This window comes from Anolis carolinensis, chromosome 1 (assembly GCF_035594765.1).
Source record: "Anolis carolinensis isolate JA03-04 chromosome 1, rAnoCar3.1.pri, whole genome shotgun sequence".
NCBI lineage: Eukaryota > Metazoa > Chordata > Lepidosauria > Squamata > Dactyloidae > Anolis > Anolis carolinensis.
In genome coordinates this window covers 350,914,912-350,930,907 of record NC_085841.1, presented here as the reverse complement: position 1 = coordinate 350,930,907, position 15,996 = coordinate 350,914,912, and the positions used below count along the sequence as shown (strand labels likewise).

At 37.1% G+C, this 15,996-nt stretch overlaps 1 protein-coding gene across 1 annotated transcript; it reads right to left on the bottom strand.

Moving 5' to 3' along the window:
* Positions 1–2,307: 2,307 nt before the first annotated feature.
* Positions 2,308–15,889, bottom strand: LOC100557266 (cytochrome c oxidase assembly factor 8). The gene is made up of 5 exons (XM_003214298.4): positions 15,535–15,889; positions 9,996–10,193; positions 9,341–9,404; positions 8,277–8,367; positions 2,308–4,014 (listed from the first exon to the last, which is right to left on the bottom strand). Exons 1-5 carry the CDS (start codon positions 15,784–15,786, stop codon positions 3,921–3,923), a joined length of 699 nt encoding a protein of 232 aa, XP_003214346.2. The 5' UTR covers positions 15,787–15,889; the 3' UTR covers positions 2,308–3,920.
* Positions 15,890–15,996: the final 107 nt, after the last annotated feature.

Genomic DNA, 15,996 nt, shown 5'->3' with positions numbered 1-15,996 from the left:
GTGATGGGCACATTGGGTGCCGTGCCAAAAGATCTCAGCCGGCATTTGGAAACAATAGACATTGACAAAATTATGATCTGCCAACTGCAAAAGGCCACGCTACTGGGATCTGCGCGCATCATCTGAAAATACACACAGTCCTAGACACTTGGGAAGTGTTCGACCTGTGATTTTGTGAAACGAAATCCAGCATATCTATCTTGTTTGCTGTGTCATACAATAATAATAATATATTTATATTCCTTCTCCCCGAGGTGATTCAGAGTGGATTACAACATATAAACAAATACAGGCAAACATTCAATGCCTTGTTACAATGAAATACAATGAAACACAAATACAGAGGCAAAAGCTTCTCCTTTCATTTCCAGCTCTGGAGGCGGTGCTCATCTCTGGCTCTGGGGGAGGCGCTCATCTCATTTCCAAGCCAAGGAGTCTGCGTTGTCCGTAGACACCTCCTGGTCGCGTGGCCGGCATGATTGTGTGGAGTGTCTTTTTGCCTTCCCCTGAGGCGGTAACCTATTGATCTACTCATATTTGCATGTTTTTGAGTTGCTAGGTTGGCAGGAGCTAGGGCTAACAGTGGGAGTTCACCCCGTCCCACGGATTTAAACTGCCGACCTTCAGGTCAGCAGTACAAGGGTTTAACCCATTGTGCCAATTTATTACATAACACTGTATGTAATAAATTTATATTTCATCAACATAACATCAATCATATCTCATTATAAATATCAGTCAAAGTATGTATCTGTCGGCCCACCAAAGGCTATTGTTAGATGAGGTGGCCCTAGATGATGTCACTAGATTGGGCGTTGCTAGGTGAAGTGGCCCTCTGTGATGTCATTGGAAAAGAAAGGTGATGTGTATGAGAAAGAGGAAGGAAAGAGCCACAAGAAAGAGCTATGTTATGGAGACGTTGTGAGGTAGTCTGGAGAAAGGAAAGAAGGGAAAAAAGAAGGGAATGAAAGGAAAGAAGAAGGGAAAGCGAGAGGGAGGGAGAAGAGAAAGCAAAGGAAAGGAAAAAAAAGGAGAAAAGGCATGAGGAGGTGGGAAGGAGAATAAACGGAAGGCAGAGGAGAAGTGGCCACTCCAACACCTGTCCAATGCCAAGTATATATGCTAGTGGTCATATATTAGTGTTCTAACAGTCTTAAGAGTCTAAAAACAAAACGTAACAGCGATTGTACAAAAAAGTTCTATACAGATTTCAGAGCAGGCCTTCCAGATGTTTCAGCATCACATCTCTCAGCCCACACTGCCAAAAGTGAGCAACTGAAACGTGGACTTATGGAAAAATAAAGAATTTCTCCTATGTTGTCATTGTTGTAAGGCATGCAAAAGGTTAGCTTTGGAGCCATCTTGGTTGTAAAAATCAACAGGATTAGAGAGAATCTCCCAGGTACGTAACCTTTACAAGTCTATTGAAAACTTACACTGAAGCTACTAATAATGTTAATCTGTGCCCAAAAATCTGAAACAGAAAAAATAACCCTATGATTTGACCTGTTTGATTTCTTATGAATCTCTATGCCAATTGACCGTTTTCCCTTGCCAAATTTAAAATTTATTAATGACTAAATTATTCTCTACATGCAAAGTACTGAACTGTGTCAGTAATTCTCTCCTGTCAACTTGGGGTATTGAAATAACTCCAAATGAACTGCATAAAATAAGGTACACTTACAAATTAATAGTGATTTTTTATATAGAAACATTTGTTTATGCAAATCTTGAGACATTTTCATACAATATTAAAAAGAAAGTGGGATAAAACACAGCTTCTGAAATGAATAGTCCTAGTTCCAACATGAACAAAGAATTTAGGGCCAAGTACAAACAAATGGTCCATAAGGAAGGCTGAGCGAAGGAAGATAGATGCATTTGAACTGTGGTGTTGGAGGAAGATTCTGAGAGTGCCTTGGACCACACGAAGACCGCAGCAAGTCCATACTCCAGGAAATAATGCCCGACTGCTCACTGGAGAGAAGGATATTAGAGGCAAGGATGAAGTACTCTGGCCACATAATGAGGAGACAGGAAAGCATGGAGAAGAGAAGATAATGATTCTGGGGAAAATGGAAGAAAAAAGGAAGAGGAGCCGACCAAGGGCAAGGTGGATGGATAGTATCCTAAAAGGGACTGGCTTGAGTCCTTTTAGGATTGAGCTGCTTGACTTTGAAGGAGCTGGGGGTTGGCAATGGCCAACAGGGAGATCTGGCATGGGCTGGTTCATGAGGTCATGAAGAGTTGCAAATGACTGAATGAATAAACAAATACAAATAGAGAAAAATACACAGACATGTATTCAAAATAAACATTTTTATTAGGAGCAGGATTTTTTTCACAATTGCTCACTATTGTTGAGAAATCTCTCAACTGAGTTACATGAAAATATCATATATGTTTATTTTCACTATATTCATAGTTTATACCGAGTAATCATTGGATAATCTGAAATTTACTCAGTTCATAATCAACAGCTTCTGTAATGTTTTGATTTACCCTTAGTCCAAAATACCACCCTGAGGTCTGCAGTACTGTTGAAAATGCATATAATGTCCCTGTGGCATGACTGAACGGAAACTATGCAATGTTTTTGCATTGAAGTAGAATGTTTTCATCTAGTCACTAGTCTGGGTGACATTAGAATATGTTGCATTTTCTGCTTTGTTTTGTATTGATTCTATAATTTTAGCGGAGCAAAGCAGTATTAGGTTTCACTTTTAATAAATAAACAAGGAAAAATAACATGAGGTTCAGTTTAAATTAATTAACTTGGAAATACATATTCACTTTTAGGTCCTTAGTTTTATATAAATAAAGTAGACAAATACACTCAAAAATAATGCAGCAGTATGTTTTTGAGCTGCAGCTGGATCTTCACATGGCATCAGGGGCATAGGTCCCCAGCGAATGTGGAAAAAGTAAATAAAAACTACTTTTTTTAACCTAAGAGAACAAGGAATCTTGACAATCTTGGCTTAGAGGGCCTGGAGATTTCTAGAGGCATTATCTCTAGAGATCTCAAGGTCTTGCAACACAATTCTATTGTCACCTTCTGGTGGAAGTTAGCCACAGAGTTGTACTGGAAGACTAAGAGACTCCTGGAGAGAGTAATCAAGTTTGGGAAGAATAAAATCAAGTTAAACCCTCAAATCTAGAGGGCTACTTGCATATCTGGTATACATGTTTTCCTAACACATATAAATACAGTTCAAAATGTAACCAGATTCTGCTCAGAAAGAAAATGAGGGCATTTCCTTTGACATGTTATCCTTTTTGTCTTCAATAATTATGTAAATTCATACTAAGACCTAGTCTATGCCCTTCTACAGAAAACCCTGAAGGCTGACATGTTTCTGTAAGAGGCAGGCCCTGGTACTGAATGTGAAGGTATTTAAAACATAAGATCCAACACACAATGAGCCAAACTCCTCAAAAAGGTGTCTTCTAAAAAATTAAAATATCTGCTTTTATATTTATATTTTATCTCCGTCCATTTTCTATTGGACGGCGAACACTATGAAGTCATCGTTTTTTACACAGCCACATCTATCTGCCAATCATCACCACCACCCCCATCTGCTTGCAGACCAATTAACACACTGCTGCTTGTATTAAGTACAGCCTTATCCCAATGTTACCTTGTAGTTAGTAGAATACTGCCACCTAAAGCTAATCCTTAATCACACACAGAGTAATGTGAGTCGCACTGATACTCCAACTGGGACCAACGTCAGCTTTCGGCCTCTAAAGGGAAATAGCATTAATTGCCTTTACAGAGGAAGGCCCAACTGGATTTGGTTTCATCTAGCTTCATATTAAGAAATGTAGAAACAGGGCTGCAATGCAGATACCAGGAAAGGCAAAACCTTTTACCATATATACTCAATGCTGCGACTGGTTAATTTTCCGCTTTAGTCTTTTTTCGGCCAAAGCCTCTTCCAAGCTTTCACAAATGCCACTTGTCCCATCAGAAACGTGATGGTAAAATTCCGTTTGTACCAATCCCTACATACAAACAGAGGAGCAATAACATTTAATGAGCTATTTTGAAATCCTTACTGGTAATGAAAAAATATTCAAAAGTGTTGATCAAAGCTCCTTTTTACGCAACTGCAGATGAAAGTTAATTAAGACCATAGACACTTCTAGTTTTTCAAGTACCAAAAAAGGTCCCACTGTGTAATCTATGCATGTATAATGTATAGCCTCAGGCAAATAGCTACATATTTCAGATAAAGGGGTAAAAGAAAACCAATGACTAGTTACATCAGCAGTTATATAAGCTGTAGTAATGAAATGATATACCAATACAGGGAAGAAAGAATTAGCTTGGAGCACATTAAGCAGTGTTTCATGATGCAAGAAAAACTAAACAAATGAAGTCAAACATTTGATTCAGCATATCAAACCATTTTGTCTATGGAATGTGTTTATCCAGGGCAGATTTTTTTGTCTCATGCTTTCTTATAGAATTTTTTTTATAAGGTTACTATTTCAAGGGCACTTTCAATGGCAGAGAAGCGGTAGGGAGTTCTGCCAACTTCTTTCCCTTCTTTGTGCCTTCTGAAAATACTATAGAATCTTGAAATTTGTACTTTGGTGAAGCACTAGCAGTCTTTGGCAGAGGAAGCTAAAGATTTTGCAAACTTACAACTCTCAGGATTCCATAGCATTGATCCATGGCAGTAAAAGTAGTGGGGAATTGTATTCATTCTACAATGTAGATGCATCACAGATTGAAAATTATTATTTCACTTATGAGCTGGGTAAATCCTTAAAATTTGGATCACACCAAATTTTATGCAAAAGGGACCAAACCCAGTTTTTTGTTTTTGCTTTTTAAAAAGAGCTAATTTAGTAACCAGTCTTGAACTTGCACAAAAATGTCTGGAATGTCAGTCTAACGCTAAATACCAAAGCGGTAAAAATTGATTAATAAATCATAGAATCATAGAATAGTAGAGTTGGAAGAGACCTCATGGGCCATCCAGTCCAACCCCCCCCCCCCCCCCCCCGCTAAGAATATGGATTCTTTAGAAATAAAAAGCAGAATTTAAAGTGTTTGTTCCTAAAATACCCAACATAGTTTGAGGACAAGTCCAAAACATTATTAATGCCTTAAAGTTGATCCCATTAGATAAACAAGGAGTTGGGTGATCATGTGATCAAGTATGGGGACTGTGTAGCATAACAGACAAACACTGTAAAATACAGTATAGATATCATAGTATTAATATTACTACATTGCAGTATTCATTTTTAAAAATCTCAAAGCTGTTTTTAATTGATGTAATAAAAACCAGTGATTAAACTTTAAAATCCATCCAAAACAAGCCAAGGATAAAAGTGGGCATGAACAGATGCTGATGAATTCAACTAAACGTCTGTCACAGTTTCTCACCTCTGGAAGGTTCTTTATCAATCCTAGGTTCCTAATTCATATGATTTACGGTAATTTTATTCTCACCTTATGCTTTGTATCCTCTTTTATCAGCATCTTATTATTACTTAACTATTTTTATATTAAATATCAAGGCACTAAATTATATACTAAAATATTGTAGTGCATTTCTGCTTACAAAGAGGATTGCTCGCACTTGAAGATTCCAACCAGCCTTGAACATGATGTTCAAGACAGGAGGAAAGACTGAAATAGGATGGCTTTTTCCTCATCTAACCCCACCCTGGGGTCTTCTCCTATTGTACATTTTATGTTTGCCCTTAATCTTTAAAAGATAAACATGAAGAAACAATGTTTTGAAACTGTTCATTTCCAGGAATTGTTTTTGCACATTAAAATACCTATTTTGTGGAAAAGCCATAATAGATCATACCAAGTGGCATTGTCCAGATTCTAGCTTCGATTAAGATTCTGACTGTCATTATCTAAGTCATAAACATCACAAAACAAATCATAAAAAATTATTCTAGAGAAATAAGCAATCCAACCAATTTTCCTTTCCAATAAAAGCAGTTTCCCAGGAAATACTTGTTAAATTGATTGTTATTGGGCTGGATCTAAATTCTAACTAAGTTAGTCATGCTTACGTCCCACTGAAATTAACTCATTGAATTACCTTGAGTTAGTTCACAGAAAGGTGAGATACAGACATGTACAAAATAAATCCAAAGGAAGCAAAGAATGACTAAGCAAGTCTGGATTTAGCTCACTGTAACGATGAGATACAAACATTGCTATCATATGACACCGTACTTGTGTTTCCTGGGAGTCTGGTGCTTTTCAACCCTTTTTGGAATAACAATGAACAACCTACATTTGAAGATATTTTCATGATACAACCTCAGGTTTTCTGTAATTAAGAGCAAGTCTTTCACTGCTATGATCAAATAAAACCCAGTTTGAAAGGGCACGTATTTTTTTGGTATCAATGCACACACATATACTGTCCTTTTAATCATCGTATTTTACTACCTTTAGATCATTTTTTACTCTGTTTGGTATTGTGTAATTTTAGAGTGTTGTTTCATTATTTTACCTTCTCCTTTTGCAAAACTCCTTAGACAGGATGTATTTTTAAAGATATGATAAAAATGCTTGAAACAATGCTCTATATGTGGCTATACTGAAAGCCATATCAAGCTCAATGTGACTCACTTCAAGGTGCATACAGGACTACAGCCAAAGTAAATAAATGCTGTGCTAGTATGCCAAGGTATTTGCTCTATTTCCTGATTAACAATTAATGCTGCCTTTCCATCTCTCTCGCCTTGCGAATCTGCAGAAATGGTTAGGCCATTTAAATTTCTGATTGGCTGGCAGTATAACAGTCAAACTATTAATAATAGATGGCAAAGCAAAGATTCTGATTATTAATGGAGTAATGATTTTGCAAAACACCTGCAGAATAGTGTTTGATTTGGATTTATATGCAAATGTAGCATATAGCTTTACAATTATTTAGACCAAGATGGTCAAATTATAACTCCTGAAATACTGTCAGACTACAATAGCAATCAGTTGTATCTTAGCATAGCCAATGATGGGGAAATGCAGTTCAATAGCATTTGGAGGTCTACATTTTAGACTAAATTTAGACTAGACTCCTTAATGAGCAAAAGAAGTTATGGGGCCATGGTAGATCCCAGGGATTTTCTTGTCAAATAAGAATTTTATCCTAAATGCTCCTTTTTACATGTTCTAGGGAGTATGGAAGACAAATCTGTGACATCTTGGGGCTCTTCCACACAGCCTTATATTCCAGAATATCATGGCAGAAAATCCCACAATATCTGCTTTGAACTGGGTTATCTGAATCCACATTGCCATATGTTCTAGTTCAAAGCAGATAATGTGGGATTTTATTCAGCTTTGTGGAAGGAGCCTTGATCCTCTCTGGGATAATTTAAGCCTAGATTAAGCTTTCTTTTTCAACAGGACTAGAAGATAACTTCTTACTGTTGGAAAAAAGGCTTTCCTGGGATTAAATGGCCCCGAAAGGGAATGTGACAAAACTAACCCAATAAACTAACCCTTAGGGATCCAAGAGACAAAGAAATGGTCTTAGGGTAACAAAAATAGTGCTGGGGCCAGTGAGGAACACTTTTCCTATTCCTCTCCTAAAAACTCTTTTGATGCAACCTATATATCAACAGAGGTTCCACTAGGTTTTGGGGGTTTGTACTTATGTAGTCTCTCTAATGAGAAAGACCCATTACATGCTGTGTGAACTTCTTTTCAGTAAATATGCAAATATTTATCAAACAAATATATCAATAAGCAAAACCAGATATAATCTATGTTTTGTGATTAAAAACGATATATTCAACACAATGCATCACTTAGAATAATGACAAAAAAGATTCAATTTCTAAATGGATCTGTCAAGCGAAAAACATATACAAAATGTAAGTAAAATAAATTGCTTTAAACTTTTTAAAAATCTTCCTTTTGAATTTGCAATGGTACTACTGAAAAAGATTAAAAAGCAAATGACTGCTGTCACCTTTATTCAAATAACAACCATCTGGCATGCTGCTACACAACCATGTGCCAAATGCATTGTGCCTTAAGGCCTTATAATCTCTGCCTCCAGGGCTTCCAGTCTGTATTGGGCAGAGCAAGACACAGATCAAGGGATAAACAAAGAATTATGGGAACAGACCATGAGGACTCAGATGGCAGCTGAAAATGAGCAAGGCCGTAAGGTCCAAGAATGGTCCACAAACAGTTTTATTAAAGGGATGACGAAAGAAAACTGATTTGATAAACAAGAAAGTCCATTTCAATTACAAAGCCATATGCTCACCTGTTGTAGCATATATGTTTTTTGAAGTTCTTACTTAGAAAAACTCTGTAAAATTCTGCCATTTCTTCGACACTCAGGGTAGCTTTTTGGCCTAAAAAAAAATCAAAATCATAATTATCATTGTCGTCTCTAAACCAGAAATGTCTCTCAGTTATGCTAGTACATACATTTAAAGACAAACATTGCATGACTTATCATGGCAAAGTTCATACAGATTTAAACATCAATCTGCGAGAAGGATTTTGTTGTGGGTCTTTTGCTTAGTCAAGTTGGGGCAAGTCACTATTTTTCAGCCTTTATCTTAAATACAACAGGAATAATACTGTTATGTAAATAATAAGCAGTTGCACTGGTAACAGCTGTGTGGAATAATCTCTTCTCTGGAAACTAAGTAACTGTAGGTTCGAAGTACAATGAGAAATGAGCTATATGCAATCACTCTTGCTATAGATTTTTAAGTTGCTATAGATTTAAAAATACTTTTACTCTTTAATAAACATTTACTACCAGGGAATTTACAAAATTTTCTGAGAAAGCAGAAAAAGGAATACAGTAGAGCCTCACTTATCCAAGCCTCGCTTATCCAAGCCTCTGGATAATCCAAGCCATTTTTGTAGTCAATGTTTCCAATATATCGTGATATTTTGGTGCTAAATTCATAAATACAGTAATTACAACATAACATTACTGCGTATTGAACTACTTTTTCTGTCAAATTTGTTGTATAACATGAAGTTTTGGTGCTTAATTTGTAAAATCATAACCTAATTTGATGTTTAATAGGCGTTTCCTTGATCAGTCCTTATAATCCAAGATATTCGCTTATCCAAGCTTCTGCCGGCCCGTTTAGCTTGGATAAGTGAGACTCTACTGTATAAAGATAAGAGACCCTGGGAATATATGATTTTGGTAAATTCATACTAAATACTTCTGGTGGGTACATTTAAAAATACTCCATTGCTCATTTACTCTAAAAGTATTCTGTCTATAGCATTTTATAAGGCTTAAAATCCATAACTAACCTGAACTTTTCTTTTAAGAAAGTGTAAGAACAGTAATCTAACCTTTTTCATCTCTGAGCTGTAGACCTTTGGCTTTCAATCTGGAGCAAATAAATTCTTCTTTTTCCTGAAATGAGATTGGAAAAAAAGGATACTGTACAGGTTGTCAGTATATCAGTTAGCACCATTTTAATTTATCCATAAATGTTATTGGATGTGGGACTTACAAAACAAACTGGATCATGAAATGCTCTTCAGTAAATAATTTATCTAAAATCCCACAAATGTAATATAGAAATATTTACTGAGGTACCTTCCTGCTTTGATTGAAAGCAGGAAAATTGCTACAAGATTAGGAGAAGAACACAATTAAGACAAACAAATCATATCTACTATGGCAAGTGGTTAGACTGTGGTCCCCTTCAACTCTGATTCTGAATAAAATTTGTGCAGCAATGCTTTTGTCAGTGAAAGAAAAGTGCATTAGGCCTGTTTGTCATAAATTGATATGAGGGTTTTTAAAAAAACCAACAAGACATCATAAAACACATTATTCAGAGGATTTATGAAGCAATGAATGACATGTATATAGACTAGGCATTAAAATAGATGGAACAGCAGAAAATTCCTGTAAGATTCCACTTGATAATATTCGCTGCAAGCTGTTAAAGGGTTCCTAGCGCCACCAAGTGGCTATGTATTTCCTTTGCAAGCTCACCTTTCTGAAGGATATATTCTGGTTTGCCCAGAACTGTTGATTCCAAATCTGAGTTTCTTGTCTAAACTCTCTTAGTCTTCGTTCCAAAGGGGATTCATGCTTAGGAATATAAAATATTACTGGTCGGAGATTTGAACATCGATCAGGAGGCCCAATCCAATCATGGCAAGAGTGTGAAGGAGGACAAAAATCTGAAGTCTTAAAAAAGAAAAGAAAAACAATCATTTTTTTGTAATACAAAACTATTTAAATCCATTCCTATGTTAAATAATATGAAAATTAATTAGATGTTAGTATACATTAACAACCCTGAAGTCTTTGAATCCCATATGTTGGAATACTCGTTATAAAAAAACTTCCACCATTTATGCTATTGAAGAGTTGGGAGCATTTTAAAAGAAATAAATGGGATTTAGATTCATGACGACTGGGTCTGCTGCACATTTAACAAAATTTGGACGTAACCTATAATGTTAGATTAGGGGTGCAAATACATCACTAATAAAATGTTGATGATTGATAATGTAAGTTTTTTTTTAATGAAATTCATGTTCTTTCTACCTTTCACTGCAGTCTTCCAGTGCAGTTTAGTATATAAAACATTAAGTCATTAAAATAGAAAATTTTAAAATACATAAAAAATATACAGTCAAATTTACACCAGTTTAAACAGTGATCCAGTTTTGGAATTCACCAATTAACCAACGTGTTTCTCACTATTAATGAAAGGGTTTCTCTGTTGTTGAACTCTATGACAATTTTAACTATTCATCTGTGTTAGAATAGTTTACTTAATAGTAAATCCTATTTAAATTAAAAAGTATTTTAATAATATGGTACAGTAAGTCTCCTTAAAGGATCCTGCAATCTTCCATGCTTACACAAATTATATGTAAACTGTTAATAATATGCCCCAGCAACATATACAAATATGTCTGTCCCACCATCATCTATTTGGTATGTGACCTTCAGGGGCTGTAAATTCTTTATTAAACATAAATGCCATGATATAGGTAAGTGTTTTTTAAATCTCTCTCTCTCTCTCTCTCTCTCTCTCTCTCACTCACACACACACACACACACACACACACACACACACACACACCCCACAGGGACCTAAAACCTGTTGATACTGGAATTTCACAATCCTTCAAAGTATTGTTCTACAAATAAAGAAAATGATGTATTTCTCTTCATATGCACCTACCTTTTCAATTTTGCCTTCAACTATATTTGCACTGATTATTTTAACAATACTGAATGACTTAGTTTGAAGACCACAGAGGAGGTTAGAAATGGAAAAGGAAACAGTTTGGGATAATACAAATCAGATTTTGTTATTGTTATCATTACTATGGGGATTATTATTATTATGGTATGACACAGCAAGATAGATATGCTGGATTTCGTTTCACAAAATCACAAGTCGAACACTTTCCAAGTGTCTAGGGTTGTTGTTGTTGTTATTATTATTATTATCTGCATTTCTATACCGCTTTTCTCACCCCTGGGGGGACTCAAAGCAGTTTACAACATAATAAATGGCAAAATTCAATGCCTTACCTATATATATATATATATATATATATATATATATATATATATATAAATATATCACATATCTAAATCAAAAACATACAACTGTAGATTAAAACCATTAAAACTATAAAAACATCCAACATAGACATATGCATGAAACATGTTATTGCAGCAATTAACATAGATCCCTTCTCACATTTTTAGTGTCATCAATGGCAGATTCCTATACATGGTATGAACATGAATGCCAGTGGATGTAAACTATGGCTGCAACTGATATTTTTTAAATTAGATGAATAAAAATTATTACCTACTACATATAGTTTGAACTATTGTTCATTTTTCCCAATCAGTATTTTTATTGGGTAAATTTGTTCCAATCACAGTATCTTGTCTTAATAAAGAAAAGGAGATGATTTATAAACAAGAGATATTAGAGAAAATATCTAGTCAGTGATAAAGGCTGCTGGAGATACAGTCCAGCATCATCTGAAGGACCATACATTGCTCATCAGAAGTACAGAAATAAAACATTGTTTAAATAGTAATAATAATACTTTATTTATAACCCGCCCTAACTTCCAAAGGGGACTCAGGATGGTTATAGGATATCTATGCAAATATCTTATATGCATAGAAATCATTTCTTCCCACAAATATAATTAAGATCTTAAGCCTCAAATGTAGAGATATCTTTGTATAGGCATGAAAGCTGACATGAAGAACATCAATTCATTTAAAATGTGCTTGAAGCTCCTCTATGGATACTATGGACTGATAAAAAGAAGAATGGGACTTAAGAGTGTATTAAGATCACTAGAGACCAAGATGACTAATCTAAAGCTGTCATATTTTGGACATGAGATGTTGTGATTCACTGGAAAAAAATCACAATGCTTAGTAAAGTGGAAGGCAGTAGGAAAAGAAGACGACTGCTTTACAGGTCAATTTAACTCAATTAAGTCACGGTCCTGAGTTTGCAAGATGTAAATATGACTGTTGATAATGGTGATTTGAAGATCTTTTATTCGTTTGTGTGTATATGCTTTCAATTTATTTATTTGAGTCAATTTTACCCCACTTTTCTTGCCTTTTCTACCAAGAAGAGACTCAAAGCTTTACAATAAGCTTTACAATAAGCTTTACAATACAAAACAATAAGAACATACAAAGTAAAAATTAAAACAGATTAAAACCTGATAAATTCCTTATAGCAACCTGATTATCTAAAACTGTCAGCAATAAAACCCCATTTACAAATATAACATACATATTTAAAACCTTTAATTAATCCAATTTCAAGTCACCTATTGACTTATGACAACCTCATGAAATTCATTGGTATTTATTCTTAGTCAAGGAATATTCAGATGTAGCTTTGCTAGTTCCTCCTTCTAAAATACAGCCTACTGCATTTGGTATTCATTAGCGGTTTCCCATCCAAGTACTAATCAGGTATGACCCTGATTAATTTCCAAGTTCAGATGGGAACCGGTGCCTCAAGCATAAGGTAAGGTAAATCATAGAATCATAGAAAGGTTTTCCCCTGACGTTAAGTCCAGTCATGACAGACTCTGGGGGTTGGTGCTCCATGACTGCATGGAGCGCCGTTACCTTCCCGCCGGAGCGGTACCTATTGATCTACTCACATTTGCATGTTTCCGAACTGCTAGGTTGGCAGGAGCTGGGTGCTCATTCCACTCCCAGGATTTGAACCTGGCACCTTTTGGTCTGCAAGTTCAGCAGCTCAGTGCTTTAACACACTGTGCCATTAGAGGCCTCAAGCATATTTACACATAAATCAGAGGTGACTTGTGGACCAACAACATTAAGGCTGAGAAATTCCACTCCCAACTTTTGTGGTCTTCTTGTTATTGAGTGGAGAAAAGATGAGGCAATTTCTGCTGGACTTAATCCTCTCCTTTTCCTTTGGTGTCATGTGTTAAATTAGATTGTAAATCAGAGGTCAGGAAGCTGTTTTGTTGTTGTCTAGCTTGTAAAGTGGAATGTACAGTGATGTATTTGCTTTTAGGTTAACTGTTGACTCACAGTGACCCCATGAATTTCACAGGAATCTCTTAGGCAAGGAACACTCAGAGATGGTTTTGTCAGTTCCTTCCCCTGAAATATAGCCTACAGCAATTGGTATCCCTTGGCAGTCCATCTGGACTTTTTGGACTGTCATTTCAAAAACAAAAACAAAAAAGGCATCAAGGTCAGATCTTGTGTGTGTAGTCTCCTGTCAACTTATGGCGACCCAAAAAAAATTAATAGGGTTTTTGTAAGCAAGGAATCATTTTGGCAGTTCCTTCCTCTGATGGCACTATATGAGCTTGACGTGAGTCAGTGTGATTATAGGCTGCATCAACAGTATAGTGTCTAGACTAGGCACGGGCAAACTTGGGCCCTCCAGGTGTTTTGGACTTCAACTCCTACAATTCCTAACAGCCTGTAGGTAATTTGTGCCAGTAGGCTGTCAGGAATTGTGGGAAGTCCAAAACACTTGGAGGGCCCAAGTTTGCCCATGCCTAGTCTAGCTCAAGAGAAGTCATAGTCTCACTTGATTCTGCTTTGGCTAGACCTCACTTGGAATAACAGTGTCCAGTTCTGACCACCAGGATTCAAGAAGAATACTGATAAGCTGAAACGTGTTCAGAGAAAGGTGAGCACATGATCAAAAGTCTGGAAGCCAAGCTCTATGAGGAGTGGCTGAGAGAAATTGGTATGTTTAGCTTGGAGAAGAGAAGGCTGAGGGGGATATGATAGACATATCTGAAAAGATGTCACATTGAGGAAGAGGCAAGTTCCCATGGCTGGTGGGAATGGGAGAGGGGACCTTCTCTGTGATCGCTCCCTGCCTCTGGAACTTCCTCCCCAAAAAAATAAAAATGGCCCCCTCTTTCCTCTCCTTCAATAAACTTCTAAAAACCCATCACTGCACTTTAGTTTATGGACATGAGGAGGACTAAAACATCTTAATATAACCTTGTTGGATGCTGGAAACCCACCCAGATTCTGTTGGTGGTTGTAAACTGTCCCATAATTTTAATGCACTTTAGCAATCAGATTTTTATTATGATGTAAATGTACTAGATGAGATTTTATTATGCTTTTATCAATTATTTTATATTGATTTATTATATGTTATATTGATGTTAATGTATTATTGGTTTAATTTGGTTTGTTTGGTGTTCATTAATGGCACTGAATGTCTGCCAATTTTTTGTGTGGAAACCACCCTGAGTTTCCTTGGGGAGATATAAAGTATTATTATTTGCTGCTCTGGAGACTTAGGCTGGATCCACATTGTCATATAATCCAGTTTCAGAATGCAGATGAACTCATACAATCCAGGATAAATTCAATGCAGTTAATCTACATTCTGAGGCCCCTTCCATACAGCTGAATAAAATCTGAGTACTGTATCTGCTTTGAACTGGAAGATATGGCAGTGTGGACTCAGATAACCCAGTTCAAAGCAGATACTGTGGAATTTCTGCCTTGATATTCTGGATTATATGGTTGTGTGGAAGGGCCCTAAAACTGGATTATATGGCAGTGTGGATTCAGCCTAGGGCACGGAGCAATGGATTCAAACTGCAGGGAAAAAGATCTCACCTAAACATTGGGTAGAACTTCCTGACTGTAAGAGGTGTTCGGCAGTGCTACTTTGGAGTGTGTGGAGTCTCCTTCCATTGAGGTTTTTAAGCAGAGGCTGGTTGGCCATCTGTAGGGAGTGATTTGATAATGTGTATCTGCATGGCAGGGGGTTGCATTAGATGGCCCTTGGGGTCTCTCTCTTCCAACTGTAAGATGCTATGAAATAGAAGTATAAATGACAGCAATAAGAGTTACAACCCGTTTGTTCTCCAGAAACCTTAAGCCCAAGCCAGGTCCTCCGTGTTCGCCGCCATTTTGTATCCTCATCACAACAACCCTGTGAGGTAGGCCGAGGCGTGAAGTGAAGCCCCGCCACAGGCACTCTCCGCCCTGCCATTACCCGGCTTTCTGATGGAGAGGGTCCGCCACTTTTCCCAGGCCCTCCGGTGCCCGAGAAACCCCTAGGAGACGAAGAGCAGGCAAAGCCGCCAGTCAGCCGGGCCAGCGTAACGCAACTTCTGAAGCTTTTGAGGAAAACCCGGGTGCCTCCCGCCATGGCAGCCGCCATGATGGTTTGTGACAGCTTGCGCATGCGCAAAGGAAAGGAAGGGGGAGAGTCAGGCTGAAGCCGCTTTCTCGGCAGTCGACGCATGTGCAAAGGAAACGGTGTTGCTAGTGGGTGGGGAGAGTTCCTCGGTCAGTCACGCATGCGTTGTGAAAAAAAAGGGATGTTTATCAGGAGCCCAAAGCCGAATTCCGTGCAACTCACGCATGCGCAAAGGATAAAAAGGGAACGGGTTAGTCAGCGCCCATGAAACCGCCATTTTTGGACCATTCACGCATGCGCAGACAAAAAGGGTCT